The 16,401-nt window shown below is 40.5% G+C and overlaps 3 protein-coding genes across 3 annotated transcripts in view; all 3 read left to right on the forward strand.

Moving 5' to 3' along the window:
* The first annotated feature begins 1,653 nt into the window (after window positions 1-1,653).
* LOC126391298 (uncharacterized) lies at window positions 1,654-5,116 on the forward strand. Its single transcript, XM_050045958.1, has 7 exons — window positions 1,654-1,704; window positions 2,361-2,504; window positions 3,631-3,741; window positions 4,152-4,208; window positions 4,337-4,507; window positions 4,667-4,786; window positions 4,886-5,116. The coding sequence occupies exons 2-7, from the start codon at window positions 2,376-2,378 to the stop codon at window positions 4,946-4,948; spliced, it is 651 nt and encodes a 216-aa protein (XP_049901915.1). The 5' UTR covers window positions 1,654-1,704; window positions 2,361-2,375; the 3' UTR covers window positions 4,949-5,116.
* A 1,681-nt stretch (window positions 5,117-6,797) lies between these two features.
* On the forward strand, window positions 6,798-12,874 carry LOC126391292 (uncharacterized). Its single transcript, XM_050045946.1, has 7 exons — window positions 6,798-6,869; window positions 8,221-8,400; window positions 8,482-8,592; window positions 8,924-8,980; window positions 10,395-10,565; window positions 10,896-11,012; window positions 12,642-12,874. The coding sequence occupies exons 2-7, from the start codon at window positions 8,230-8,232 to the stop codon at window positions 12,702-12,704; spliced, it is 690 nt and encodes a 229-aa protein (XP_049901903.1). The 5' UTR covers window positions 6,798-6,869; window positions 8,221-8,229; the 3' UTR covers window positions 12,705-12,874.
* A 265-nt stretch (window positions 12,875-13,139) lies between these two features.
* Window positions 13,140-16,401, forward strand: part of LOC126391291 (uncharacterized) — an 8,550-nt gene continuing 5,288 nt past the window's right edge. The window contains exons 1-6 of the mRNA XM_050045945.1: window positions 13,140-13,169; window positions 13,716-13,782; window positions 14,261-14,440; window positions 14,544-14,654; window positions 14,981-15,037; window positions 15,948-16,118. Coding sequence (XP_049901902.1) covers window positions 14,270-14,440; window positions 14,544-14,654; window positions 14,981-15,037; window positions 15,948-16,118 — 510 coding nt within the window. The 5' untranslated portion in view covers window positions 13,140-13,169; window positions 13,716-13,782; window positions 14,261-14,269. The remainder of the gene's footprint in view (window positions 13,170-13,715; window positions 13,783-14,260; window positions 14,441-14,543; window positions 14,655-14,980; window positions 15,038-15,947; window positions 16,119-16,401) is intronic.

A 16,401-nucleotide genomic window follows, 5' to 3' on the forward strand; every position in this document is an offset into this window, starting at 1 on the left:
CTGTCCCTGCGGGTGGTGGGCCCACAGAGCAAGGGCTCCACGTTATTTCTTAAATCGCTCTCCAACTTATGAAAACATAATCTTAGCCAATCAGGATGTGTTGAATATGGAAGGCTGCAAATTCAGGGGCCCATGCTGAGTGGTTTCTGTCATTCAAAGTGACTATTGACTGACTGAATGAACAGCCAACTGAAATACGACAGGAAGAGCTCAACAGTGAGGCCACAGTGATGCACTAATTCTTTCAGATGACAATAAGACTGGGCAGTTAGTGGACGCCTTTTCCATGATCTCTGACAAGCAACTAATTGAACAACTGCAACAGAAACCAAACAGTACCACAGCAGAGAATGATAAATAACAAAATAGTTGAAGAGAAAGAGAAGTAATCTTCCTCTTCTTCCCCCAACCTAATGTTCATTGTTCTCAGTTTATTTAACTGGATCCATGTTACATTCACAGACCTGGATACTTACTGTTTTTATCATGTCCTCAGTCTGCTGTGGCTGCTGCTTGGTGTCACGTATATTCTGGAATTTCCCGTTTTTTCTTTTGCGAATTGCACAATCACGCTGGACATGTTTTAACTTGATCATCATGCTGACAAAACATTTACTGTGAGGCTGTTGTTTATACTGGCGTCGGAACCGGTTAATCTGGAGTTCATGTGCATCAATTTTATACCAACTCAGTGAATTCAAATGAGAAATTTATCTGACAGTGTGGAGAACACTGAATGGTGTCCTGGGGGATCTCCTCCCAGACCTGGATCAGGGCATCAGTCGACAGTCTGTGGTGGTACTTGACGGCATTGAATGCACTGATAATGTGCCATAGGTGCTCAGTTGCATTCAGGTCAGGAGAACAAGAGGGCCAGTCAGTGTCATCAATGCCTTCGTCATCCAGGAACTGCCAACAAACTCTGACCACATGAGGCCGGACATTGTCCTGACTCCTGCACCAGGAGGAACCCAGGGCCCACTGCACCAGCGTAAGTTCTGACATTTGCTCTGAGGATTTCATCCCGGTACCTAACAGCAGTCAGGGTACCGTTAGCTGTGACATGGAGGTCTGTGTGACCCTCCAATGATATGCCTCCCCAGACCATCACTGACCTACTGCCAAACCAATCATGCTGGATGATGTTACAGGCAGCATAATGTTCACCTAGGTGTCTCCAGACTCTCTCACGCCTGTCACATGTGCTCAGTGTGAACCTGCTCTCATCTGTGAAGAGAACGGGGCGCCAGTGGTGGACCTGCCAATGCTGGTGTTCAATCAATCAAGCTGTGAGCACAGGTCCCACTAGAGGATGTCAGGCCCTCACGCCACCTTCATGGAGTCCGTTTCTGACAGTGTGGTCAGAAACATGCACACCGGTAGCCTGCTGGAGGTCATTTTGTAGGGCTCTGGCAGTGCTCCTCCTGCTCCTCCTCACACAAAGGAGCAGATACTGGTCCTGCTGCTGGCTTGATGCCCTTCTACAGCCCTGTCCAGCTCTCCTCTTGTAACAATGGGTCTTTCACTTAAATCCAGCTTCCTCTGGCACTGCTAGTTACTTGCAGTCTGTAGAAATGAATTGAGGCTTTTATTTTGAAGAAATCCACCAGTGGATGGGAAGTAACTCTTTGTTGCTGCAGAATGAACAGAAGCTGCTGGCAGAATAATCAGCCTGTCTCAAGTACAGCATCAAATCATCAACAGGTGAGTTCTCTACACAAACAAACTGACAATAATGTGAACTTAATGAGTGGACCAACATGTTGAGTGAGCTGTGAACTGGATGTTATAGCTATTTTTTTAATGATAAAGTTTACGTAAATTGAATTATGCTATGTTGTTTTTATGGTCTGTGTGAGAGTAAGGTGAGTTTTAAATTGAATTAAATATTGCTTTTAAGTGCATCACTGAGACACTTAACTTTTCTTCAAAAGAAATCAATCTATCCGTGTCTTAATGATGAAACTTGAATTTCTTGTTAAGTTTATTTTTACTACTTTTACCTTGCCAGCTAAAGCCTTTGCAGCATATTTCACAGTCACTAAATAAAGAACTTCAAGCAGTGTAATCTTGTTCTTTTATAGCAGAACCACGGTCGTGATACACCTGCATATTTGGATTTGATAGGATTGTTGATCGATACCAGTGACTCTCTGTTTACACTGGCAGGTGCTGAGAATTTAACACATTCATGCTCTGACCCATTCCTCAAACACCCACCCCCCTCACACACACGCAAAACAAAATGAGAGACTTAAGAGCTTCAACCTCAAGTTAAAAGTACCATAATTCAAGAGGAGACACATTCCCATCACTGAATCAATCTATACAATCTATCTGTCTATTATTTTGTGTTCCAGGTGAAGACTTTGAAGATGACTGTCGTCTCTGCAGCACCCGACAGTAAGAGCATATTTCCATCAATGTGCCAAATCCTGAGGGCTCTTTGCAGCTACTTGGTGTACCAGGGGCAGATACAGGCTAGTGTCACAACAGCATTTGGGGTAAGAGGTATTAAAATTGATATACTCACATTAAGCTACTAGCTGGTGGACTTAAGTAATTCAAGTATCAACCCAATCTCTAGAATAGATGTTGGCATTGTACGTTTCTGCAAACACTGGATATGTTACATATGTTTCATATGTAGCCAATATTTTGCTTTAACGTCATGACACCGCTGTGGTTAACGTATGGCTAGGTTTAGGCACATCACAACAACACATTTTGGCTTAAAGTTCCCGGTTTGGTCTAGACAAACACCATCAGAAATGTCCCAAGCTCTCGTTTAAAAATACTTTTTGTTGCTAAAAACACAGCTGGAAATATCCCAACCTCTAGCCAAAAAATAAACCACTAAAAACACAGCCAGACATGTCCCAAACTCTCATTAGAAATACCCACTTTTGTCGCTACAAGCACAGCTAGAAATGTCCCAAGCTTTTTTTTTTTTTTTTTTTTTAAACTGACTTTTGCTGCTACAAACACAGCTGGATATGTCCTGAACACTCTAAAATGCCTGGTTTGGTAGCTACAAACATGGCTTGAAATGTCCCAAACTCTTGTTAAAAATTACCCGCTTTTGTTGCTACAAACTGCTAGAAATGTCCTGAGCTCCCATTACAAAAATACCTGCTTTTGTCACTTAAAACACAGCTGGTTATGTCCCTAGCTTTCATTAAAAAATACCCGCTTTTGTCACTACAAGCACAGCTGGAAATGTCCCAAACTCTTGTTAAAAATTACCCGCTTTTGTTGCTACAAACAGAGCTGGAAATGTCCCAACCTCTTGTTTAAAAAAAAAAACTGCTTTTATCCCTAAAACAGAGCTGGAAATGTCTTGAAATGCTGTTAAAAAAAATACCCGCTTTTGCCGCTACAAACTCAGCATGAAATGTCCCGACCTCCGGTTACGAAATTTCTGCTTTTGCTGATAAAACACAGCTGGAAATGTTCTGACTTCTTGTAAAGAAAATACCCGATTGTTGTTAAAAACAGGGCTGGAAATGTCCCGACCCCTGGTAAAAAATGATCACTTATACTACTCACATATGATGCCAACATTTTATAATGGCGACTGGGTTGTAAGTATAAAACAAAGAGATGTAATGATTTTGAAATCTTTCACAGACTTTGCAGATCATGGTCGGCCTGCTCAACATCGGACTCGGGCTGGGACGAACAAGCACAAATCCGGGGGATCTGACCAGTTTGGGAGCTGCTTATTGGCTGGGCTCTGTGGTAAAATAATTCTGTTAAATTAAAACATATTACTGAAATGTCTCAGGGTTAGTAGCTGTGTCAGCTGAGTTATGTAACACAGTTGTGTTACCAAAACCTTTAAACACGCAAGGGCTTCAACACAGACTCTAATTTTTCTGAGCGGATAAACATTGATGTTACTTTACTTTTGGTACTTTAAATATATTTTGATGCTAACACTTTTGTACTTTTACTTGAATTACTGTATTTTGAATGCAGGATTCATACTCATAAGAAACAATTTTTACAGTGTAGTACTGCTGCTTTTAATTAAATTAAAATAAATTAAATAAAATACCTGAATACTTCTAATAATATTACTGGCAAACTCATACAATAGTTTCTGCTTGATAGTCACTAACATGAGCTGTCTTCTGACCTCTCATCAGTTCATCGTAACTGGAATCATGTCCATTTTGGCCGGACAGTTCCCGTCTTCCTGCTTGGTGAGTGAAGTAACACTACTGACTAATTAAATGAAGTATACACTGTGCTTTAAACAGACTATTGTGTCTGTCATATTATCAAATACTGCCTGATTTGGGCTTTTAATTGAAGGACCCTTTCCTCTTAGATGGGCTTCACAGTGTTTATGAACATCGCTGAAGCTATCTTTGCCATTACGGGCATCGTGCTGTATGCCATGGACCTGGGAAATGCGTCTCTCCTCTGGATGTGTGAGCGCAGCAGGAACAATGCTGACCGTTACGGTGACAGCTGCATAAATGTGGCGCTCTTTGCCCAGGTAAGCATCACTCTAAAGGCAAACTCCAAAACGCAGTCTTACAATATATGGCATGAGTCCCCACTGAATTGCAAGAGTCATAATTAGTTCAAATATTAGTTTAAAACATATTTTTTATTCCATTTAAAATGAGTTTAAAAGATGTTTCTCATCCATCAGAGTTTGTTGACTTCTATGGACATCACGCTGATCGCTGTGGCTGTTCTCCAGCTCTCTGTCAGTATCAGGTATACCATCCTGGGCATCAAGTTCTTGACCAGTGAGATGAAGAAGACGGAGGTATGAAGCAAGTATACAATTTTAAAATGTACACAGTCCACATGTTTTGTTTTATTCTGTTTCTGTTTGATTAAAGTTCACCTTGTTTTGTGCGAACAGGATGATGTTGACGATCAGCAGCCACAGATGAAGGACGTTCTCCTGACCAGCCCTGGTGCTTGAAATAAAGTCAACTCAACACATGGAAGCATGACTCATTATAATATTTATGCTTCTACACACACTTACTTAAAGTGATCAAAACTGCTTCATGTCACATGGAACCATTTTTTTGTAGTCTATGTTTGTTTGTTTTTTCCTATTTTAGTAAACTGTAACATGGTGAAACTGTCCAAAGAGTTTTTTAGTTGTCATTTTCAACTGATTAAATTAAAGGGATAGTTCTGTTTTTTTAGAAGTGGGGTTGTACTGGGTACTTATCCTTAATCAGTGTATTACATACAGTAGATGTCAGTCTGCACGCCCCCAGTTTGGAGAAGCTAAGCAATGTACTGCTGTGGATGAGGTCAGCAACAAAATGTATTTCAGCCACATAAAAAAGACCCATCTAAAGATTTTAATATCAGTTTAAGTGTATATTGAGAGTATTTTCACTGCTTTACCATTCTGTCAGACAGCCTGTTCCGACAGCTCTAGTTTCTCATCTGTTCTCTTGTCAAAGCCCCCAGACTCCATTGAGAAAAACAATAATTTAAGCTCACTGAACACAGGAGCTGCTGCTTATTCAGTTAACTAGATTGTATTATTGTTAGACTTTGGTGCATCAGAATCAACTCCTTTGAATGCCAAAGTCACACAATAACACAAACAAAATAACTGTTCGAGGCTGGGATCGACCAGCAGCTCCTGTGTTCAGCAATCTTAAATCACTATTTTTCTCAATGGAGTCTGGCTTTAAAGAGAGCAATGTAACGATCACTCTGACATTAAGGTAAAGCACTGAAAATATTCTAAATATAGCATACACTTAAACTAATATAGGAGTGGGAGTATTTTTAGGTGCCTAAGACTTGTTGCTTACCCCCCAACATGCTAAGCTTCAGTGTCAGACTCCAGCCTTCCTCTTCAAAGTGGGTGGTGTTCAGACTGACATATATTCATTGCACCATACAGTCTGTTTAAAAAGGTTAGTGCAGATTCACCAAAGTCACACAATAACACAAACTAACCAGCAGTTCCTTTGTTCAGTGAGCTTACATTACTGTTATTGTCAATGGAGTCTGGTGGCCTTGACGAGGGTATAAATGGGGAACTGAAGCCGATCAGAGTGAGCTCACTGAAGGAAAGGTGAAGCGCTGAAAATGCTCTCAATATAGTGTACACTTAAACTGATATTGACTTTATGGGGTGGGACCTTTTTAGGTGGCTAAATACATTCTATCCCTGACCCCTTAGCTTTCATGGCGGACTCCAGCCTGCTTCTCCAAACTGGAGGCGGGCCAGCTGACAGTGACTATAGATAAGTAGCTCATTCAACCACACTTCAAAAAAGCTGAACAATCCCTTTTGGTTGCATTGGAGAGGTCAGATATGTCAAAATCCCCCACTGTGTACACAGATCTGTCACTTAACATGTAGTGTCTGTCGTCAGTGCTTTATCGTAGACTACTGGACTTGCTTGACACACAAGATGGCTGGGTGGGTCAACGACTCACATGTGACCTTAATGACTCTGTAAGGGTTCACACCCACTGACCACAGACTCTGCACCTGTCAGTTAGAACTGAAGTAGCCTCTTGGATGAGAGGTGAAACGTCTTCAAGAAATTCAAGCAAGTCCACTTGCCTACGATATAGCACTTAGATTACCGTGACCTGGATGATTGAGAATCTTCACTGACATGGTGTGTCTAGTTTTACTCAAGTTAAGGATCTAATTACTTCTTCTGCCACTACTAATTATTTAATTTTATTTTTGTTTAATTTTTTACTAAATAATTTTTTAAAAGAAAAGATTTTGTTAATGGCGCTTTTATTTTGAAGAAATCAAACGAGCCACAGGAAGTATCAGTGTTACCTCCACCTGAACTCACCTTCAGTGAACCAGACTGTTGCTGTTACAGGGGTCTGCAGACACAAAACAGGTGAGTTCACTGCCCATAAAAGATTTGAACTTTATATTGAGACAAGCTGTTTATTGAGTTTTGAACTGGGTGATATGGACGTTTGGTTAATGGTTAATATGTTGTTGTTTTTTTCATATATTTCTAGACATTTTGTACGCATGTGAAAGCTTTTATTGCATCCTATTTTTGTCTATGGCTTTAGTTAAGATGGAAAACACAAGTGCACTTTCTGAGAAACTGAACTTCCCTCCATCCAAAAAACAAATCCTGTTTGTGAATGTAAAGCTGTCTAATTAATTTTTAACCCAATGACAGATGCCATACTGACTGTGCACCTTGTCACAGGTGTTCGATACCTCAGTGCTGGTTGAAGTGGCTGTGAATGCTTTTTCATGACTCCTCAGGTTTCACTTGTTGTCATTTACAGTAATTAGGAGTCTCCCTTCAGTTGTTTTGTGCCTATTTTCCTTTCTGTTTTGTCGTCTCTTTGTCTTTGTAATCGTTTGATTGACTTTCCAACAAGAAATGGTCGAGGCACCACCACCATCACATTCCTGAGTCGTGCCACCCGTCTGACCCCACACTTTGTTGACATTAATGGAAATGTAGAAGAAAATGTGATGTCAAATAGTTTTAGTTTAGTTCAGGTATGCCAGGTAGCTGCAATTATGTTTGAACAGTGTTTGAATGTGTTTGAACAACAGTGGACAAGTGGGGCAGGAAAAAAAAAAAAAAGATGGGTCCTTAAGAAGTCATGGAAAAGTATGTATACAGTATAAGAGATGTGCACTAATCATGTACGTCACATTTCCGGGCACTATCATTTTAATTTCTAGTTAATATTTTTGTTATTTATGTTTTTATTTATTTATGTGTCTCTTAGCTGCTGTAACACTGCAGTTTACAATGGCATTGTACATTTCTGCAAACCACGACTTTGTAACATTTGCACGATTCATACATATCATATCAGCGTTTCCAAAGTGATGTAGTTTATTAGCTGTCTTTGTCATCTGGAAGAGATGGGGATGGTGGATTGCGTGACACCTTGGCGAGAGACACTGGTAGCAAGGAGGTTAGCATCGTCCTGGATCCCTCGTCAAAAAGCCTGTGGGATTTTTCCATTGGATTTTGGATTACTGCAGAAAATAAGCTCTGGGGCAAACAAACATTTATGATACTACACCTTTTGTTAAGCAAGATCATCTGTGTTATAAGCAGACCTCATTTCAGGCATCGAACAAAAAAAACATTTTTCTTCAAGACGAGGGAACCGTGACTCATTCCTGGATCACTCTATGGCCTCTTAGTAGCGCCACCTTTGTGTCTATCCAGCTTTCCATCTCAAAATCTCCATGTCATGTTGCAGGTGTGAGAGATGTCCGTCACCGTTGTCAAAGACAAGAGGGTGACTGTGGTCACCGTGGCGGCTGACAAGAAGATCATTTTACCGCCGTTGTGTCAGATCCTCAAGACTTTGTGCTACAGTCCGATATGCTGCTCAGTGCACAAGGGGCTGATGCAGACCAGTGTGGCAGCAGCTCTCGGGGTGAGAGATTACAATGTATTTATTCATGTAAGATGTTAAGTTGTTCAAGTATGAGACTTAACAGTTCTGAATCTTTTACAGACCATACAGATCATGGTGGGGCTGTTCAACATTGGACTCGGGCCAGGACGAACAATCTTGCATTTTGAGGATTTGACCGGCTTGGCTGCTGCGTACTGGCTGGGTGGTGTGGTAAAGTGATACTGTTGTGCTGATTTTACCATGAGAGCATATTTAATTATTTTGTTTGATATCACTACAGAGCAGGAAAAAGCAGGAATTTTCCCAGTGTTGTGTAATGTTTTTGCAAACAGGCAAAGTTACCAGAACTTTTTCAAATGATTTTACAGCTGAAGGATTCCGTTAATATAAGGATAACAACATCTACTAATTCTAGAGAATAACATTTCCTTATGAGAATTAATTTATGGAAATATTACTGGTTTTATTTTTCTTTCCTAATAAAAAAACAAGTGACACAGTATCATTAACCTCTCTGAGCTGTCTGCTGTCCTCTCTGCAGTTCATCATAGTTGGAATCATGACCATTGTCGCTGGGCAGTTCTCCTCTCTTTTCTTGGTGAGTAAAAACTATCTCTGAATAAGCACTTATTTATATAATGTTTTTTATCATATAAATTATTAATATTACAAATACAAATTAAACTTAAGATAGCCTAATAGAATAATATGATCAATTGCTCTTTCAGTGAGAGATAAGATTAACAGACTGGAAACTTCATCATATTAGATTAAAAAGACGTTGACAAAGTTATTCATTCATTCAAAGTTATTATTCGGCTGAAAAAAGCTGATAAATCGCAATTCATTTTATCGTGACTTAAATATCGTGATAATATCGTATCATGAATCCAGTGGTGATTCCAACTCTTATCAAAAACCTGCTTATATCCATCTGTCATAATATTTAAAGTAGGTGTCTTTCTTCGTATCCATGAAAATGTACAGAGAAGAGAAGTTGTCGAAATCCGGTGCTTGGGCGGCAACTTACGCATCAGAAAGCAATGAAAAAAGGCGCCCTTTAACGTCGACATGATACACGGCCAGTTGCTGTTATAGTTTAACAGTGCCCAGCTGCATCAGGGGGATATGTGGCGGGACAAGGGCGAAAGTTAAGGTGGCAAAAGTCCTTCTGGGGCAGGTGGAAGTGGGGGTGGATGGGTCCAACATACACCAACTTTTGCCCAAGAGAACGGTGTTCGTGTCCTGTAAGATTCTAAAGCCAAACCCTGTTCTTTTTTCCTAAACCGAACCACATGTGTTTGTGGTTGAAGGTAAAAAAATGTAAATTCACAGTGTTGTACTGACATAAAGCGTTTATTTTGAGAGAGACTGTAAATGTTAAATTTCCTGTGAAAACAGAAGTGTATTTTGAAAGAAGACAACGCATGTAACAGGCAGAACTTGACACGGTGTCCTAGAACGTCAGCAACCAACACACACGGTTTACCTTTCACATCGTATGTGGACGTGGAAAGTCCATGACCAAACGTCTATATGTGACGAGGTCGTAATGAGAATGTGTTGTAAAAACCCCAATTGAGATGCATATTCCACATGCACCCTACACACACCTGAATAATGCTATTAAAACCCAAATAATAGCAGCGTATACTACGTCTTAATCGGACGTTTTCATGACACGCATTAAATTAAGAATATTGTCATATTCAGAAAAATAGGGGAATATTAACGTGCATGTGAACGTACCCCTACAGCTATTCCACTCCCCGAATGTCGCTTGTTTTGACCAAACTAATCGTTGTCCCCTCTCACTCTTTCTGCTCCTTCTTGTGCACTATGTGCCAAATATCATGTGAGCATTGTGGCTCTTTGTGTAAAGTCCTCTCATGTCTGAATGAAACCAAAAGGAACATTAAAGTAAAAGAGACCTATGTCTGAAAAGAACTAAAATTAAAATTAAACATGTAAAAACGTACACTGTGGTGAAGCACTGTCGTCTATCCTCTCAGGTGGGCTTTGCTGTGTTGCTGAACATTGTCGGATCTGTCTTGGCCATCATTGCCATTGTGCTGTATGCCAGAGACATAGCAGATACCTCTGTTTACAGCATGTGTGACGGGCACTGGCACAGTGCTCGTAGTTATGATGACAACTGCAGAGATGTGGCGCTCATTGCCCAGGTAAGCTTACTTTGAAAGGATAAAGCTGGTGTTATGTTTTATTTTTCTTATTGCCAGTTAACCCCATCAAAAAATAAAACCAAGAACGGGCTAGTGCGTCTCTCTGTACTTTCGATCTTTAAAAACTGCCCACAAATACATTTCCTTTACAAAAAAGGTTCAGCGGTTTCCTTAAACAACAGGAATAAGATACATCAGGCTGTAGATACACAAATTATTTAAATCTTCAAATAGGACTTGTTGAAAATGATAAAAGATGAGTGAAGTTTAGTTGAACTCCTCTTTGGATCAAATTGAATTCCTTTATTCCTTTTATTTCTCACCTACCAGTATCTGTTGGGAGCCAGGGACATCACTATGATCGTCATGACTGTCCTCCTGCTGTGTGTGAGCATCACCTTCGCTGCTCTGGGCATCAAGGCTTTGGACAACAGGAAGAAGGAAGAGGTATGAAGACAATGTACGCAGTCATTATTAGTTGGAGAACAGCTGGGTGGTATGTTCAGAGAGGTGAAGTAAATGTTATGGGGTGTATTATATATGAATATACCCTCCCAGTGTTTGCATGCTCTGGACTCATGGACTTTATCACTAACTGTAAGCCCCTCACTCATCATTGTGTCCTGTATGCTCGGGTTAGGTGGCATTCTCTTGTTTACAGAGCTATTCTTGGCCGACTTCCAGCATATTTATGTGTGTATATTAAGCAGAAAATGGCACTGCTCTCCTTTCACAGAATGTTTTTATTGTCTTTTCCGAGGGTATGTGCGGAGTTTGGCAAACAAGCATTTATGTATGCAGCTCCTTATATGTGGAATCTTCTGCAGAGGGACTAAAAGCTGCACTCTTTGGTTCCTCCTGGCCGTTTCAAAGCAGTGCTGGAGGATTTTTGTGCACAATCGTCTATATGCCAGTGTCAGGGTGCATTTTTGGAGGTCACTAATAGCATATATTAACGTACTTTCTTGGCTTTTCTTTGTAGTTTTATATTGTTTGTTTTAGAGCTATATATTTTTTATTTTGTATTGTAGTTCTCAGTTGTCCGTCTGTAACTTATGTTGCTGCCTGTCTCTGCCAGGACACTCCTGGACACTCTCGATTTTAATCTCAAGAGTTTTTTTCTGGTTAAATAAAGGTTAAATAAATACATAATAAATAAAGCAAAGTATCAGTAACACCAGCAGTAATAAGCCCCTTTTGCACTGCCTGTTCAAGGTAGAAATATCATGCTGTTATACCGTCTCGCTATTCTGTATGAAAGGTACAATCGCGGAATTAGAGGGACAAAGTTGCCTCACCTTTATGCTAGCAACGGAGTTGGTAACAGCACCGAAACAAGGTCTCTGTAAGAGGGACAGCCAGCAGGATTGGACCATGGGCAGCACAGGTGTAATGTTTGATGACATGTTATGCGTGCATCCCACCATGGGAAATTTCAAAAGCAGCTAGAAGCAGTTAGCGCCTAACTCAAGAAGAACAGCAGTTGAAATTGTCAGCAAATAGGGAAAACAATGAAGTCTGGGAGCTCCTTACCCTCCGAGCTGAGGATAAGATCAGCCGCCATATAACAGGGCCGACACATATGTTATATGTAACACTAGAGGCAGACACTGTTGTGTTATACGTCGCACCCATCAAGCCTATTTTGCTTCCACGATGCCAATATGCTGTCTAAAATCACACACTGGAGTGGGATAACACCGCCGCTGTTTGGTTCTGTGTAAAAATGCAAAGGTGGCGTAGAGAAGGGACTTTGTATCCCTTTGTATGTATTAAATCTCACAGTCTGTAGGAGGCTTTAAAGGCAAGACAACTCTGTCAGTGAGGCGACATAACAGTGTGAAATTACGGCCTTGAAGAAGCTGTGTAAAAGGGGCAAAGGAGGGAGACACAAAGACAACCTGGAGCCAGAGCTGTGACAGTGAGAACAGCTGCAGTAAGAATAGCAGCAATAATTGTTGTAGGGATAAAAGCAGATGTAGCAGCATGTAATTATTATTTACTCGCAGTGTATAATTCTCGACTTCATCCTGTTTTGGCTTGATGAAAGTTCACTTTGTTTTTCTGTACAAACAGGGTGATGTTGAGGATCAGCAGCCACAGATGAAAGAAGTCCTCCTGCCCAGTCCTGGTGCTTAAAATCAATTCAACTCAACACATGGAAGCTTGACTATGAGTTGTTGTAATACTTGTGCTTTTATACACACTTGCTGAAAGTAATCAACACTGCTTTATATCACAAGGACACTTTTTTTCCAGTTTATGTATGTGTTCAAATTTCTTCTATTTTTTTTTTAAAGTAAACTTGCTCAAATAAAAACATCTTTCCAATCTATCCAAAGAGACTGTTGTTGACTTTTTTTGTTCACTTCAGTTGTGTTGGAGATTAATATATGGTGGTGTTACTACCTTTATTCAAGCAAAGGATGTAACCACTTCTTCTGCCACTGTTTTTAAAAGATTTTTTAAGGTATTACTTTAGTAATGATGCTTTTATTTTGAAGAAATCAAACGAGTCACAGGAAGTATCAGTGTCACCTCTACCTGAACTCACCTTCAGTGTACTAGACTGTCAGTGTTAAAGGAGTCCGTAGACAGAGCCAGGTGAGTCCACTGCACATTAAAAGATACACATGATTTATAATGATTTGAACTTTACAGTGAAACAAGCTGTTTATTGAGCTCTGAACTGGGTGATGTGGACGTTTTGTTAATGGGAATCATGTTTTTATGGTCAGAGAGAGGAGAGTTATGGAAAGTTATCAACTTGATTTATTTCATTTTAGGTATTTATATAAAAAAATTTTTATTTTTGTGTGTTTGTGTTGTTGGTTAACATTGAAGACTGTGATTCCTCATTTGTATCTAAACCTTTGTTACCTGTGTGTGTGGGTGTTTGGGGGTGTGTGTAAGCCTCAGGATGAGATGTTGACACAAGGAAGTGCAGCAGCATTTTCAGGGAAACTGAACTTCCCTCCACCCAAATGACACAATTTAATGATGAATGTAAACCTGACTGTATAAATAACTGACTGTATAAATAACTATCCCTTTAAGTAAATATGTTTTTTCTTCAATGTGAAAAGAGATTTTTTCTTTAACAAAATATTTCTTCCACAGATACCAGTGACTTACTGTTTACTTTTGCAGGTTCTGAGACAGACACATTTACCCTGTGATCTACAAACACCGTGTTGCTGAGTTGTACCAATACAAGGTAACATACAGCAGTGGTTACCAACTGGTGGGTCGTGGTCCAAAAGTGGGTCATGGGCCCATTCAGAATGGACTGGAAGTGACTTGCAAACATGTCAAGTTTGTAAAAAACACACTTTATTTTGAAGTACAGTGAATTTCCAGCACAGAGCTTTTATTTTGAAGTGCGTTCCCTGCTGTAGAGGGAGTGACTCACCGACAGCTACGTGACAGACATAACAAACTAGCTCAACAACATGACTGAACAAAAGGATGACACTGAATATATTAAACTGTATGGACCTTGAGCTGATGACTAAGGAGAAGTTGGGAACCACTGACATACAGTATATGCTAGACTTTCCATATGAGCAGAGGGCCACTATCGTGTATATTTAGAGTACTGCCCTTTTTAGTTTTAGTTTTTATTTCTTTATTTATGCGTCACTTGGCTGTATCTATCCAACCTTCCATCTCAAAATCTCCATGTCATGTTGCAGGTGTGAAAGATGTCCGTCACTGTTGTTAAAGACAACGGGATGACTGTGGTCACCTTGGCGACTGACGAGAAGAGCATGTCACCACCGCTGTGTCAAATCCTCAAGACTCTCTGCTACAGTCCGATATGCTGCTCAGTGCACAAGGGGCTGATGAAGACCAGTGTGACTGCAGCTCTCGGGGTGAGAGGAACTGAAATGTGTTTATTTATGAGCAGTATGAAGTGATGGTCTTATGTTGTGAAGTATGAGACAATAAGATTTAATAGTTCTGAATCCTTTACAGACCATACAGATCATGGCGGGCCTGTTCAACATCGCACTCGGGCCAGGACGTACATACGTTCATCCTCGGGATGTGACTGGGCCCAGTGATGCTTACTGGCTGGGTGCTGTGGTAAAGTAGCATTGCTGTGTTAATATGACCATGAAATACATATTTCATTTGTTTAACCTGATCATAGAGCATGGTGGCAGAAGAACAGACACAATAACCAGAACTTCCCCAAATGTAAAAAGTTTGTTATGGCCGGAGGATTTCCTAAAAGGAAAATGAAGTCTACTGATTTTAAAGAACAACACGGCTTAGAAATAATTCATGGACATATTACTGGTTTTTGTTTTCTTTTTCTTTCTTGTGCATAATTTAAAAACAACAACATATATAATACAATATACAGTATTACTCATTTTAATTGATGTCACTGTGCTGTCCCTATTCAGTTCATCGCAGCTGGAATCATGACCCTTCTTGCCGGCGGGTTCCCCTCTCTCTTCATGGTGAGTAAAGACTTAAAGCCTTTTCAGACATGCACCCATTCATGTTGTGGGTGATGGGAATATAACATGCTGGTCTCATGTCTGAATAAACACCCTGGTTACATTAAGATGCAGCTTTATGAGATAAAATACACAGAGCTGAGACTTGACTGGCGGTACAGCACTACAGAGAGAAGAGATCATTGTCAGATGTTGTGAGAGTGGGCTGCTGAGACAAAAACATGTCTGGCACAATTTGCGCCAAGTTTTGTGGCTTGTGAAAAATGGGTCATATATCTACTTCAATAACTGTAGGGCAGAAGAATCAGTCATAATCTGTACTCATGTTCACTCTCCCCATTGGAATGAATACAGTAGTCTCCTGTTGGTGCGGGGCAGTGACAAAACCCACGTGACTCAGAAACAGGAAATGAATCTAAAGTGGGCTGTCTCAGTCTATGAGCGGTCTCTGGCTCAGACTACATCACAAAAAGGGGTTTGCTGCTGCATTTATGTTCTGGATGTCACATACAGACCCTTTAAATGATGAAACTGTTGTGAATGTATTTGTGGATTCACTGTGAGAAAAGGGGCCAAGCATCACTCACGCCTCAACGTTAGACCCATTAGAGATGCAGCTGAAAGAACAAAGAACACTCTGCTTCCTTTTTATATAACATTTTCAACACCCCACTCTTCCTCTCCTGCACAAGGTATCAAATATCATGTGAGCATTGTGGCTTTTTCCCTAAACGTCATCTCACACCTGAATGAAACTGTAAGAAATATTAATGCAGAAGAACCCTTATAGATGAAGCCAGCGGTGTTACGTATCCCCTATCTGAAAGGGACTTAAGATTATAATTGAAAGAATATGATCATCAAAACATGCTCTATGAAGTCAGAAGAATAATGGAGTCTTTTCTCTCAGGTGGTCTTTGCTGTGGTTGTGAACATAGTTAGCTTGATCTCAGCCTTTGCTGGCGCTTTCCTGTACGCCAGAAACATGGGAGCAGCTACTACCTCAACGATATGTGACGGGTACCGGAACAATGATCCAAGCTTTGTTTCCAGCTGCAGATATGTGGCGTTTGGTTTCCAGGTGAGCATGCTTTTAAAGGATGAAGCTGATTTTATGCTGTAACGAAAACTCTGTCTGTGTGTCTGTTCCACGTTTTTCTCCTCACTGACTTGGTCAATCCATGTGAAATTTGGCACAGTGGTAGAGGGTCATGGGAGGATGTGAATGAAGCAATATTACATCAATTGGCCAAAGGGGGGCGCTATAGCAACCGATTGAAATTGCAAACTTTGAATGGGCATATCTCATGCCCCGTATGTCGTAGAGACATGAAACTTTGCACAGAGATGCCTCTCCTCATGAG

The sequence above is a fragment of the Epinephelus moara genome, chromosome 6, assembly GCF_006386435.1.
Source record: "Epinephelus moara isolate mb chromosome 6, YSFRI_EMoa_1.0, whole genome shotgun sequence".
Lineage (NCBI taxonomy): Eukaryota > Metazoa > Chordata > Actinopteri > Perciformes > Serranidae > Epinephelus > Epinephelus moara.